This window comes from Somniosus microcephalus, chromosome 4 (assembly GCF_052327205.1).
Source record: "Somniosus microcephalus isolate GS21.2 chromosome 4, FLI_Smic_1.0, whole genome shotgun sequence".
Classification (NCBI taxonomy): domain Eukaryota; kingdom Metazoa; phylum Chordata; class Chondrichthyes; order Squaliformes; family Somniosidae; genus Somniosus; species Somniosus microcephalus.
In genome coordinates, this window is record NC_140990.1 from 197795082 (window position 1) to 197809056 (window position 13975).

A 13975-nucleotide genomic window follows, 5' to 3' on the forward strand; every position below is an offset into this window, starting at 1 on the left:
GGATATAATATCAACAGCTGACTCAGTTTCCAGTGAAGGTGCTGGTGCTTAAAGGGCTGTTTTGCACACGCGGGGACTTCTCGCTCCATTGGTTTCTCCTCCTAAGGCGCTGTCAGAGTGCCAGGCTGAAGCTCCTGTGCATTCCATCTGCGCAAGTCTGCACGTGTTCCGAAAGTCTGTGAACCATGACAACAGTCCCAGAACCCTGGAGCAGGAATGGTGTCCAAAAGAGCTGCCCACACGTACTCAGTGAGCAGGAGGCTAGGCAGCAACAGACAGGCTGCTAAATGCAATAACATTTGCAAACTGTGGACAAATGTCACATGATCAAAAGTCCAGGAATATGTCCAACCAGAGTTTGCAACCCTAAATCAGAGACATATCTATCTCCAAAAGAATAAATTGATTGATGGGTTCAGTTTCCAATTAAGCAAGTTGCAGTGGTAAAAGTGCCAAACATTTGACCACCAAGCAACCATACCACACTGGTATTATCAGGCCAGCATTAGTCAATAGCACCTTTATTTGTATCTATAATCACAGTCTAAAAAACAGACTAACAATCTGATGAAGAATCTGCGATGTTTGAGAGAGAATATTCATTTTGGTGCAGGTTGCTCTTATAAAATGTGCTTACTTAAAAGATGTCAATATAGATTTTGACCACAAGATACTATGTGCTTTTTGGAAATTCCTAGACTGTGCATCATCTGTAAAGATTTTGTGAGACATTTTTTTTGTAACAAACATTTTAATTTATTTTTATTAACAAAATGTACACTTCATCAATTTGGCATCTTAAAAGATTGATTGAGTCATTCACTACTACAGCTGCCAATTAGTATAATTCTCACTGTGGCTTCTGCCCTTCAGAAAATTACGAGATTTTTGTTGTTATTGCATACGTGCAAGAAGGTGGCTGCAGGAAGTGACATCACACAATCGTGCGTAGTAAATAATCTAATTAAGTTGATTGAAGAGAAACTACTTTGTGTATTAGCAATTGCTGTATTTTTTTTCAATCAACTTAATTATAATAGATAGACAATTACACATTTCTCAAACCTTACTACAGGATGCGTGCAGCTGATAGTGAATGCAATATTAATTTACAGCTGGCCCCAGGAACTCCAGAATATTATTGTTACTTTTTCTTTTTTCCTTTTTTCTTTCCTTCCTTCGCATTCTTTCCTTTCTTTCCTTTTTTACCCTTCTCTTTCCCTTCTTCATTTTCTAGTTCCTTTGCGGCTTTCGTTCTCTTCTTGCCCAGTGGTGTTTTGGAATACCAATGCTGGAGTAATAAGACAAGCGTTTACACCTGATGTACTGCTGTGCATATTAACCCATAATGTTGGTTTCAGTGTTCAAAAATCAAACTGATGGAACAATACTGATTTGTTCAATAACTTGTTTGTTTATAATCAGAGGAAATGGCTGAAATGAATTACGTAACCTGATGACTGCTAGCATCCACAGTTGAAACTACAGGATCACGGAAACATGTCATTTGCTGATATATATTTTCTCCTTTTGCTGCTAATTTTCTCCATATCCCTTCTCGTGAAGAAGCTGACACCTTGATGACGCATGGTCCCATGGGCATCAGTCATCAGGAAGAAGTTAGTCATGGGCTAATTAGATGCTCCACATGTTTTCAGTCCCATTGAGAACTGAATATTGGGCGGAGCGTATAACGGGTGACTCATGCGATACTGCCCATTTTGTGCTACCGCACAAGACTAATTTCTACCCCATCTTGTTTAAGTGGCTATTCTTTGCTCATGAGCTCACGCAGTGAGTATTAGTTGGGCATCCAATTAAAGTCAAGCCTGATCTTGTTCTCAGCTGGTATCCACACATACATGGCATTAGCTGTGGCTCAGTGGTAACACTCTTGCCTCTGAGTTAGGAGGTCATGAGTTCAAGATCCATTCTGGAGACTTGAGCACATAATCTAGGCTGATACTTCCGTACAGTGGGGGGTGTGAAAAGCAATGTTGTAGTGGTAGGGGACGGTATCGTCAGGAGGATAGATACTGTTCTCTGCAGCCATGACTGGGGGTTCTGTAGGCTGTGTTGCCTGCTGGGGTTAAGGATATCTCCTCGCGGCTGGAGAAGAATTTGGAGTGGGAGGGGGAGGATCCAGTTGTCGTAGTCTACGTAGGAACCAATGACATAGGTAGAACTAGAAATGAGGTTCTGCTGAGGCCGTTTGAGGAGCTAGGGTCCAAATTAAAATGCAGAACCTCAAAGGTAAAAAATTCTGAATTAGTACCTGAGCCTTGAGCAAATTGGCACAGGGACAAACAAATCAGAGAGTTAAATGCGTGGCTCAAAGAGTGGCGTGGGAGACAGAGGTCGCAATTCATGAGGCACTGGCACCAGTACTGGGGAAAGAGGGAGCTGTTCCGTTGGGACGGGCTCCACTTGAACTGTGCTGGGACCAGTGTCCTGGCGAATCGATTAATTAGGGTTGTAGATAGGGCTTTAAACTAAAAAGGAGGGGGGAGGGGTCAGGCGGGTGGTGGGAGGGAGGAATATCTAAATCTAAAGAGAAAAGTCAAGGCCATAGAGTAGTGTAGTGATTTGGGTAAAGATAAGCAGAGTATGACAGGACGGGACAGAGAGTTTAACGGTAATAGTGCATCAGGGATTAAGGTCAAATCAGGGAAAAATGGTTAAAAGTTAAAATTACAGGTGCTGTATCTGAATGCACAATGCATTCGTAACAAGATAGATGATTTAATGGCACAAATAGAGATAAATGGGGTTGATTTAATAGCCATTATAGAGATGTGGTTGCATGGTGACCAAGGTTGGGAACTAAATATTCCAGGGTACATGACACTTCGAAAAGACAGACAATATGTAAAAGGAAGGGTAGCCCTGATAATAAAGGATAACATAAGGACATTAGTGAGGAAGGATCTTGGCTCGGAAGAGTAGGAAGTAGAATCAGTATGGGTGGAGATAAGAAATAACAAGGGGCAGAAAACACTGGTGGGAGTAGTTTATAGGCCCCCTAACAGTAGCTATACTGTTGGACAGAATATTGATCAAGAAAGAAGAGGAGCTTGTAACAAGGGTAATGCAATAATCGTGGGGGACGTTAATCTTCATATAGACTAGACAAATCAAATTGGCAAAGTAGTTTGGAGGACAAGTTCATGGAATTCATTCAAGACAGTTTCCTAGAACAATATGTCCAGGAACCAACCAGGGAAGAGGTTATTTTAGATCTTCTCTTGTGTAAAGAAACAGGGTTAATTAGTAATCTCATAACAAGGAATCCTCTAGGGAAGAGTGGTCATAATATGATAGGATTTCACATTGAGTTTAAGAGTGACATACTTAACTCAAAACCAGAGTATTAAACATAAATAAAGCCAATTACATAGGTATGAGGGGCGAGTTGGCTAAGGTAGATTGGGAAATTAGATTAAAAGGTGTGACAGTAGATAAGCAATTCATAGCAATATTTCATAATTCTCAATAAATATACATTCCATTGAGAAATAAAAACTCCACAGGAAAAATTATCTATCCATGGCTAACTAAAGACGTTAAGGATAGTATTCGATTAAAAGAAGGGGCTTATAATGTTGCAAAGAATAGTAAGCCTGAGGATTGGGAGAGCTTTAGAAACCAGCAAAGGAAGACCAAAAAATTGATGAAGAGTGATAAAATAGAATATGAGAGTAAACTAGCAATCAATATAAAAACAAATTGTAAGAGCTTTTACAAGTATGTAAAAAGGAAGAGAGTAGCAAAAGTAAACGTGGGTCCCTTAGAGGCAGCGACAGGTGGAATTACAATGGGGAATAAGGAAATGGCAGAGACGTTAAACAAATATTTTGTATCTGTCTTCATAGTAAAAGACACAAAAAACTTACCAGAAATAGTGGGGAACCAAGGGGCTAATGAGAGCGAGGAACTTAAAATAATTAATATTAGTAAAGAAAAAGTACTGGAGAAATTATTGGGACTTAAAGCCGACAAATCCCCTGGATCTGATAGCCTACATCCTAGGGATCTAAAAGAGGTGGCTGCAGAGATAGTGGATGCATTAGCTGTGATCTTCCAAAATTCCCTAGACGCTGGAACTGTCCCAGTGGATTGGAATGTAACACCACTATTCAAGAAAGGAGGGAGAAAGAAAACAGGGAACTACAGGCCAGTTAGCCTGACATTAGTCATCGGGAAAATGCTGGAATCCATTATTAAGGAAGTGGTAACAGGGCACTTAGAAAATCATAATATGATTAGGTGGAGTTAACATGATTTTATGAAAGGGAAATCATGTTTGACAAATCTATTAGTGTTTTTTTAGGATGTAACTTGCAGGGTAGCTAAAGGGGAACCAGTGGATGTAGTATATTTGGATTTTCAAAAGGCATTCGATAAGGTTCCATACGAAATGTTGTTACATAAAATAAGGGCTCATGGGTCGGGGGTAATATATTAACCTGCATAGAGGAATGGTTAAAGGACAGAAAACAGAGAGTAGGAATAAATGGGTAATTTTCAGGTTGGCGGGCTGTACTAGTGGGGTGCCGCTAGGATCAGTGCTTGGGCCTCAGATATTTACAATCTATATTAATGACTTAGATGAAGGGACCAAGTGTAATGTATCCAAGTTTGTTGACAATACAAAGCTAGGTGGGATAGTGAGCTGTGAGGAGGACACAGTCTGCAAAGGAATATAGACAGGTAAAGTGAGTAGGCAACAAGGTGACAGATGGAGTATAATGTGAGGAAATGTGAGGTTATTCACTTTGGTAGGAAGAATAGAAAAACCATTTGCCCAGACAGCTGGGGACAATTTTAACCTCACATGCCATTCGGGAAACTGATAGATAGGGGTGCAATGTGGGTGGAACACCTCGAGCCATTTTACTTTCCATTGAAGTCAAAGGAGAGTAATATTGTGCGGGGTGTAAAACCAGCGTTCCAACCGATCCCATGATTCCCGCCCAAAGCGCTAGGTTGAAATGACTCCCCAAGTGCTTAATAAACAAAATAGTCCTGGAATTGCACCTCTGTGGAGGTGCCTGCAACAAAAAAATTACTGGAACTCTGACTGACCTTTTCCTTTGAAAAGTCATGGATACTAAAGATAGAAATACCAGCAAACTTGAACAGGCCATGAGGAATTGCACAGAGTAGATCAGCCTGCATTGGAAACTCATTTTTCCATTGCTTCCTCTGTGTGGGAAATTACCAGGCCTCTGCTCAAAATTTCTCCCTTATGGTGGGACAGATCTTGGCGTGTGGAAAATCACCCTGTGTCCTAGGAACACCAAATAATGTCTGCCACTGGTTACCAATTTTATGGAATGTGCTTCTCTCCGAAACCACAAGCACACCCTTTATATTGCTTGAGTCACCAACTGAATATCAGCTGTATTATAAAGTTGCTCCATACCTTGAATGATTCCTCCTCCTCTTGGTATACAGGATCTTGCTTGGTCAGAGGAGTAATAAACTCAACTGCAGTTAGAGGTTTCGTGTGCAGCTGCTTTATGCGTTGCTCAGTTAGGACATGCTTTGCGGCTTGGCTAAGGTGTCCCTGGGTATAGCCGTCGGTGACCTTAGCTAGGGAACTCAGGTCTAATGAACCAGTCAGGATTCCACCATTTTGCTGGATTATGCTCTGCCATAACACTGTCACATGAAACATGAGGGTTCTAATTAGTTTACTATTGCAGTAAGTAACATTGTAAAGCATTAGTGGTAGCCTGGAATTTACTGTTGGTGATATTGATAGATGAATGTTTAACCTGTTTGCACAATATTCCATTGTCTGCTACTTTACCAGATGTGTTAACTGGTCTTTGTTAAAATAGGAGATAAAGGAAGGTCGTACAAACATGCTTAAGTGTCCATCTGCCGATATACCAGTAATTTCTGGGTTGCAGCAATATACTATAAAAATCATCAGCACCCAAGATATTTTTATTTTGTGTACACCAGACGGACATTTGGGCCTTGAGCTTCCAGTGCATGTAATCGGGCGCAATCAAATTATGTGGTTTAAAGAAATTGCAAAATTTTGGGCGTACATGAGTTACGTGCGTAACTACAATACACCCAAATCTTTTATGTCTGTCCACCAAACCCTCTATCCAAACGAATCTCCGCCCACAAAATTGGCCAGGCCCCAACTCTCAGATGTGAGTATCATCCAATTGCACTTGCTCGGGGGGTGGGGTCTCTCAACATTGTGACCAGATTTTCAGGTCCAGCAGGAAACAAAGTCATTTTTCTTGCAATTTTTTGAGCGTATTTGTGCCCACGGAGGAAACTCCAGGCCTTGGTGTTTAAAGATTCAGGCCAGTGAGGGAAAGAATGATTACCCAAGTGGTGAAGTATGCTGGTGTCTGAGTTGGAGAGATGTTTTTGCAGGATGCAAGCCCTATTTAAAAATAAATTCTGCACATAGCAGATGGTGCTGTGATATTCCGGTTCAAATAAGAGCAGGCTAAAATTCTGAGAGTAGGGGAGGGTGGAAATTGTGAAAATTCACTCAGCGAACAATCATGGAATTTAGCAAGTGTGGCTAAGTACACGCACACAGACACACACACAGACACACACACACACAGACACACATACACACACACACAGACAGACACACACACAGACACACACACACACACACAGACGCACACAGATACACACAGACACACACAGACACACACACACAGACACACAGACACACTCAGACACACAGACACACACACAGACACACACACACTCACAGACACACACACACACAGACACACACACAGACACGTACACAGACACAGACACACACACACAGACACACTCAGACACACACACAGACACACACACACTCACAGACACACACACAGACACACACACACATCGACACACACAGACACACAGACACATACACAGACACACACACAGACACACACAGATACACACTCTCACACACACATACACACAGACACACACACACAGACACTCACACACAGACAGACACAGACACACATACACACACACACAGACACACACACGCACACACAGACACACTCACACACAGACACACACACAGACACACACACACAGACACACCCACACACAGACACACACACACATAGACACAGACACACACACACAGACACACACACAGACACACACACTGACACACACACACAGACAGACACACAGACAGACACACACACACACAGACACACACACACAGACATACACACACACACAGACACACACACACACACACTGACACACACAGACAGACACACACACAGACAGACACACACACACACAGACACACACACACAGACATACACACACACACAGACACACACACACAGACACACACCCACACACAGACAGACACACTTGATTTTTCAAAGCATGAACCTATTTAGTTTAAAAACTGGAGTTAGGAAGTGAACATTCACTAAATGGACCTAGAGATGCAACGTAAGCATAGAATGGCAGAATTCAAGAACTGCCGCCATCTCCACTCCCCCTCTCAGCATTTGATATGGTGAACTCCTGATTTTAATCGGGAGGCCATTTAGGGTGGTGCTGAGTAAAAGACAGAGGAATGTCTGAGGACTTTAGTCCACTTGCAGCACTAGCCCAATCTCATGCACCCTCTCACTTTCACTTGTTGCCCTCTCTCCCCCTTACCCAAGGGCATTGATGTCGAAGTGAGTGTTAATGACAAGAGTACTCGCTCAGAGGAGTTACTGAATCTTAGTGCAAAGGAGAATTCACGGGAACAAAGAGAAATGGCAACACTATTGGGAACTCAGCTCTTCCTAGCCAGTGCCGAGTTATTGAAATAAAAATAGAAAATGCTGGAAATACAGCATCACCTGTGAATAACAAAAGACGGGCTAATGTTTTGGGTGTAGACCCTTCATGAGTGTGCACCAGTTACTGACTGTTTCTCCACTGATGCTATTCCAGCTGCTTCAATGTTAGGCTCAGTAACTGCACCCAGCCATACCTGTCACTAATATAACCTCTACTAATATTAGTCCAACTCATTCACACTGTTGGGCTCCTTCCAGCATGCAGCCTGTGTTCCTAACAGGAATCCCTCACACTGATGTGTTTGATAACTACAATTTACATAGATTTGATTTAGCAGTTCCATCTCCCACAGTAAATGTGAGCATGTATAGATACCCTGCACAACATTAGCCTCATTGTTGTTTCAGATATAAGGAGAGATTTTCCTGGGCCTGTGTACAGGTGCACCGGATCACCTGGACACAATGAATATTGGAGAATCAGGCGGCCTAGGTCACACGCCTATAAAGGGACCCGTCCGAAATTCCTTCCATTCATTTAAATGGAGGAAAATCGTCAGGTTTCTTCACAGATATGACCTCTGACTCGCCGGATTTTCCGATATTCGCTGCACCCAGGTGATCCAGTCCAACTGGATAGACCCAGAAACATCTCCTCTCTAGGAGGGTCCATCTGTTACTCCATACTCACCAAATCGAGAGGTATAGTCTGGTCTAGGAATGAGCACAATTTTCTGGAAACTTCGACAGAAAGACTTCAATTCTGCATCGAAGGGTCGTTGTGTTGTGCCCACAATGAGAACACGATCTTCTGCTTTAATGGATTTGAGTATATTGGGGAAAGATTTCTTTAAACGCTTTGGTTCCATCTGTACAAGATGAGATAAGGAAAAATTTGATGCCACAGGCATAGAAAAGCAGGCCAACTCTGAACAACTGAATTTTTCACAATCTTTTTGAAAAATGATAAAACGTGTACCATCTTGTTTCAAAAGGAAATAAAGTCTGATTTTATGGATTATTTCTCTTGCATAGAGGCGTTTTAGAATGCTATACTGGAGCGGTGGGGAAAACTGGATAGATACTGTGCTATCGATCTATACATATAAAAATAGTCTTGCATTCAGTAAGTCTATCGTACTTCAGGAGTGTTTCACTTGAAAGGATCACAAATGCAAAAGCTGTCACACTGCATTTGATTAGTTCATAACCTATGTTCATTAAACAGCAAGAAATCGCAACTGAGCAAGCCTGTAAAGAAAGAAAGCCAGTCATGTTCTACTGACCTTCATAACCCGGGCCCCGAAATTCTGAGTAGCACAATCCTCTACTGAAGTGGCCAGGAAAGACTTCCATCCGCTCTATGGCCCTGATACTGACCCTACCAGAAATTGTGGGGCCAGCTCATTAGAACATTGCTGGCAGGACAAAGGTTGCTGTACTGTGCTTGGTGAGCCTGGAAATTAGGTTGGGGGTGGGTGGGGAGAATCAGAGGAAGTTCTTCTGAGGTGTAGAAGTTGGACTACTCTTACAGCGGAACTTGCATGGAAGAAAGTGAAGGCTGAACAAGGAGAAAACTTCTGGCTGGCCAGAGACTTGCCAATACAGCAGCCAGAACCATGTGGAAGGAATGGTACCTGCCTAATCCTCACTACCCCTCTAGAGAGGTACATCGAGAGAGAGACTTTTATGTTCAAAATACCCCCCCAAATGTTATAGAATGAAATAAACTCTATTGACATATGTGTAAAAATGTTAGTTTACTTACTTGCAGAGGGACCCTTAAGCTATATCACCCCCCACCCCCGGCTCCACTATTCTGGTCATGTGACTGACAGGCAGCATCTCTGTGTCCCAGAACAGCTCCTAGAAACAATGTCCTAGATTGTATCCTAGAAACAATGAGGGCTGCAGCATCAGACTAATCTGAGTGCTGTTCCACGGCGGACTCTGGCAAACTTTTGTAGGGGATGTGGAGTGATTTCCTGGGATCCTGCAGACCTCAAACCAGTTTGAAGTCGGGACCCCCTGCTAGTCCTACAGAATCACTTATAGAGATGCGTCGCGATGGTCACCGTCAGTAACAGTGCCAGAGTGGTTTAGCAAGGAGAGATGATTAAACTCGAGGGTCTCCTTGTGGTTCACAATATTGGCGTTTTTACAAAAAAAAATTCTAACGAGCATGTTTTCTCCCCCCCCCATAAAATAGGTGCACTTACTTTCTTCTTTAAATTATTCTTTTTAAAGATTGAGACAAAGCAATGTTTTATTCTGCAGGGATGTGCAGCAGTTGCCGAGTTCAGTTTGGAAATGATGGTAGAGGAAGGTTTTGCCATTGTGTAAGAACTTACAGTATACTGAGAGGGGCAGACTGTGCCAGCTTATTTATTTTTATGATGTTGTTAAAGATACTTTTAGGTCTTTTAAATATCATAACCTGCTGATACAACCATTTTATTACCAGCTAACAGCCTCAATATCGCTTAACTAAAAAACTTTCTGCATACCCCCTTCTCCGTCTTTGGAACCTTCTTGTAGAAGGTTTTCTCTGCATTGTCAATCCACACAACGGAAGGCTGCAACAGGCGGGCAACCTGAGTAAAATCACAACACGAGCAGGGTTAGGATTAATACAAACGTGCATATATGAGGCAAAAACATTGGGTGTAAAGGGAGAGTGCACACGACAAGTCACTTGGGTGGCATCTTATTTAACCAGAAAAACTGAACAGCGGGATACCTTTATCAACACAATGCACAGATGACAAGGGAACGAGAGGAACCCCAGGCTGCTGACACACATTATAGTGGTCAGGTATTGCCCACAGGAAGAGAGAAGGACTCCAGGCTGCTGACACAAATGTTCTATCAGTCAGGTGACTGCCACAGTCAGAGAAGAGATGAGAACAAGTCACCTGCTTGAGCAGCACTGTGTGGCTTCACGAATCTTAAAGGATGGGGGAAATTTAAAAAGGAAAACAACAGTGGGGCCAAAAATCTACAGCCGTTCTGGAGGAATCCCTCTGTAACTTTGGTACGTGTCCAACCGAAATGCTGGAAACTAGACTGGGACCCAGTTACACCAGATCCTGACTTAGTGCCTAGGTTTCCAGAATGGTCTTGTGCAGTGGAGCCTTCTTAGGGAGCTGGCATCTGGTTGGCACTGGTATGCTTGGTGAGACCAGGTGTACCAGCTGACCAACTGGTGGTTGTGGGCCCCACCTCGGCATTCAGGGTAGGAGTGTGGCCTGGGCTCTGCAGATGAATTAATTTTTTTATAGCTTTAAGGCGGCTTACTTTGTAAGGGGGAGCCGTGGGGCACTTAAATGTTTCCTCCGGTGGAGTTACTGAGCACCCGCTCTCCCTCCCAGAACAGGACTCCTCAACTGGTCTTCGGTGACCGGCTTGTCGCAAATATATGCCTAGCCCACTGAAGCTATACAAATCATGTGACCTCCCCATACCCTGCGAACTTTGGCAGGATCAGCGGCAGAGGTCAGGAGTGGATTTTCAGAGCCTTTTTTTTCAATAATCTAACTATTTTGCTGCCATTTAAAAAATTTGTCTATTCTCCCTCACATTAACAAAAATGACATGTCAAATGTAATAATCAGCTACAAACATGACATAAGCCATCAGGCACGTGAAACATCCTTTGTTTAATGTACTTTTTGCATTACCAATCAACACCAGCAGGGTGTACTGTAACCTGCTGAATTCTGGATTAAAAGAAAGACTTGCCTTTCACGACCACCGGAATCCCCAAAGCGCTTTACAGTCAATGAAGTAATTTTGAAGTGTCGTCAACTGTTATAATGTAGGAAATGCAGCAGCCAAGCTCCCACAAACAGCAATGTGATAACAACCAGATAATCTGTTTTAGCGATTTCAATTGAGGGATAAATATTGGCCAGGACACCAGGGGAAACTCCCCTGCTCGTCTTCGAAATAGTGCCAAGGGATCTTTTACGTCCACCTGAGAGAGCAAACAGGACCTCGGATTATCGTTTCATCCAGAAGGCAGCACCTCCGACAGTGCAGCATACCCTCAATACTGCACTGGAGCATCAGCCTAGAATTTTTGTGCTCAAGTCTCTGGAGTGGGACTATGAACCCACAACCTTCTGAGTCAGAAGCGAGGGTGCTACCAACTGAGCAAAGGCTGACACTGGATTAGCTTGCACTCCAAAGGAGATTCCCTCTTGTGTACTATGTGTAGGAAAATTGTAAATGTATTTATCTAGAATAAATTGTGAACAAAGGGAATCTTGCATACAACAATTTTCTTCTGTCCTTAAATATGTGACTCATGCTGGGGTATGGTTCACAGGTGTCTGCTGGGGTATAGTTCCACAGGTACCTGCTGGGGTATAGTTCACAGGTACCTGCTGGGATCTTGTTCCACAGGTACCTGCTGGGGTATAGTTCACAGGTGTCTGCTGGGGTATAGTTCCACAGGTACCTGCTGAGGTATAGTTCACAGGTACCTGCTGGGATCTTGTTCCACAGGTACCTGCTGGGGTATAGTTCACAGGTACCTGCTGGGGTATAGTTCACAGATACCTGCTGGGATCTTGTTCCACAGGTACCTGCTGGGGTATAGTTCACAGGTACCCACTGGGGTACAGCTCACAGGTACCTGCTGGGGTATGGTTGCACAGGTATCTGCTGGGGTATAGTTCACAGGTGCCTGCTGGGATATAGTCCCACAGGTACCTGCTGGGATATAGTTACACAGGTACCTGCTGGGGTATAATTCACAGGTACCTGCTGGGGTATAGTTCCACAGGTGCCTGCTGGGGTATAGTTCCACAGGTGGCTGCTGGGGTATAGTTCACAGGAAGACTAGTTTTGCCTTCACACATGGATGATCTGACCAGTTGTGTGCATGCAGGATCAGATCTTTGTACAGACACACCATTCTTAAATGCTCCACTCTGACTGGTTTTGCACTGAGCAAAATGTGGCAAACCGAACCTTTCTCATCCTTAGCCCAAGGGTACTGAGGACAATCGTTGCATCCCACAACTGCCCTGCTGGGATCAGCTAACTGAGCACAGACTGTGACTGTTACTGGACCTCGCTGTAAATATCTAGGCCTAGAAATTCATTAAGGCGCTGCCAGCTTTGCGCCCAGTTAACGCCTAAAGAGTGATTTTGCGCCAGAAATGAGTTTGCGCAGATATTCAGCGCAGCGGTATTGGCGGCGGTAGCCGTTAGCGCTGCGCCGGCACCGATTACGTCATCAGTGTGCGCAGTGCCCCGGTTCCGCCCCGAAACCGGCCCGATCCCCATATTTAGTTGCGGCCGCCTCCTCCGAAGTGGCCGCAAACAGCGACCAGAAAATGGGGCCGTCCTGCTGCCTTAGTGGGGCGCTTTAAAGCGGAAGGTGCGGCCGGTCGCTTTTTCGGCGGCCGCCTGCCCGCACCTCCTTCCCTGGCCTCCTCCACCCCCCTCCCCGCGGCATTGCCGGCTGCTTTCCGCGAGCCCGGCACTTCTCCGTGGTGCCGGGCTCATTTGCCGGCACTATCCAGTGGCGATCTCCCCGTTGCAGGCAGCTCCCCCTTAAGAGAAGGAGGAGGCCTGCAGTACCGCAGACTGCCGCTCCGCAGCGGCTGGCGCAGCGGCGCCAAGAGCGCTGATATTCAGTGTCAGCGCCCCAAGCGGAGGCGGGCACACCCTGGTATAGCGCCCGGTTCCGAATTGGGGCGCTAACAATGAATATCTGACGATTGCTATAGGCTTCCCGCCCAGCGCTAACTTTTGGGCGCTAGCCAGCTGGCGGGGCCATAGTGAATTTCTAGGCCCTATTGTTATAAAACTAAAGTTCTCTTTGACACTGAGCACTAGAATGTGAATTTACACCCATGTGAATGAAAAGCCCTTTCACTTGAAATCCGATATTGCCTGCAGGTAACAAAAGCATTTTGAAAAATTTATATTAAAGTAATAAAAGCTGATATTTTATTTCATAAAATTATAGAATCATAGAAACTTACACCACAGAACGATGCCATTCAGCCTCTCATACTTGTGCTGGCTCTTTGAAAGAGCAGTTGTGCTCAGTCCCACATCCCCGCTTTTTGTCCGTAACCCTGTCACTTCCTCATGCTCAAGTCCCTGTCCAACTCCCTTTTAAAATTATTGATGGAATCAGCTTC

At 44.1% G+C, this 13975-nt stretch overlaps 1 protein-coding gene across 1 annotated transcript in view; it reads right to left on the reverse strand.

Moving 5' to 3' along the window:
- Positions 1 to 731: 731 nt before the first annotated feature.
- The window catches only part of LOC147120121 (dynein regulatory complex subunit 11-like), a 368896-nt gene continuing 355652 nt past the window's right edge, over positions 732 to 13975 (reverse strand). The window contains exons 16-19 of the mRNA XM_085985675.1: positions 10322 to 10408; positions 8506 to 8683; positions 5426 to 5664; positions 732 to 1291 (exon numbers count right to left, since the gene is read on the reverse strand). Of these exons, the coding sequence (XP_085841801.1) occupies positions 1145 to 1291; positions 5426 to 5664; positions 8506 to 8683; positions 10322 to 10408 (651 nt within the window). The 3' untranslated portion in view covers positions 732 to 1144. The remainder of the gene's footprint in view (positions 1292 to 5425; positions 5665 to 8505; positions 8684 to 10321; positions 10409 to 13975) is intronic.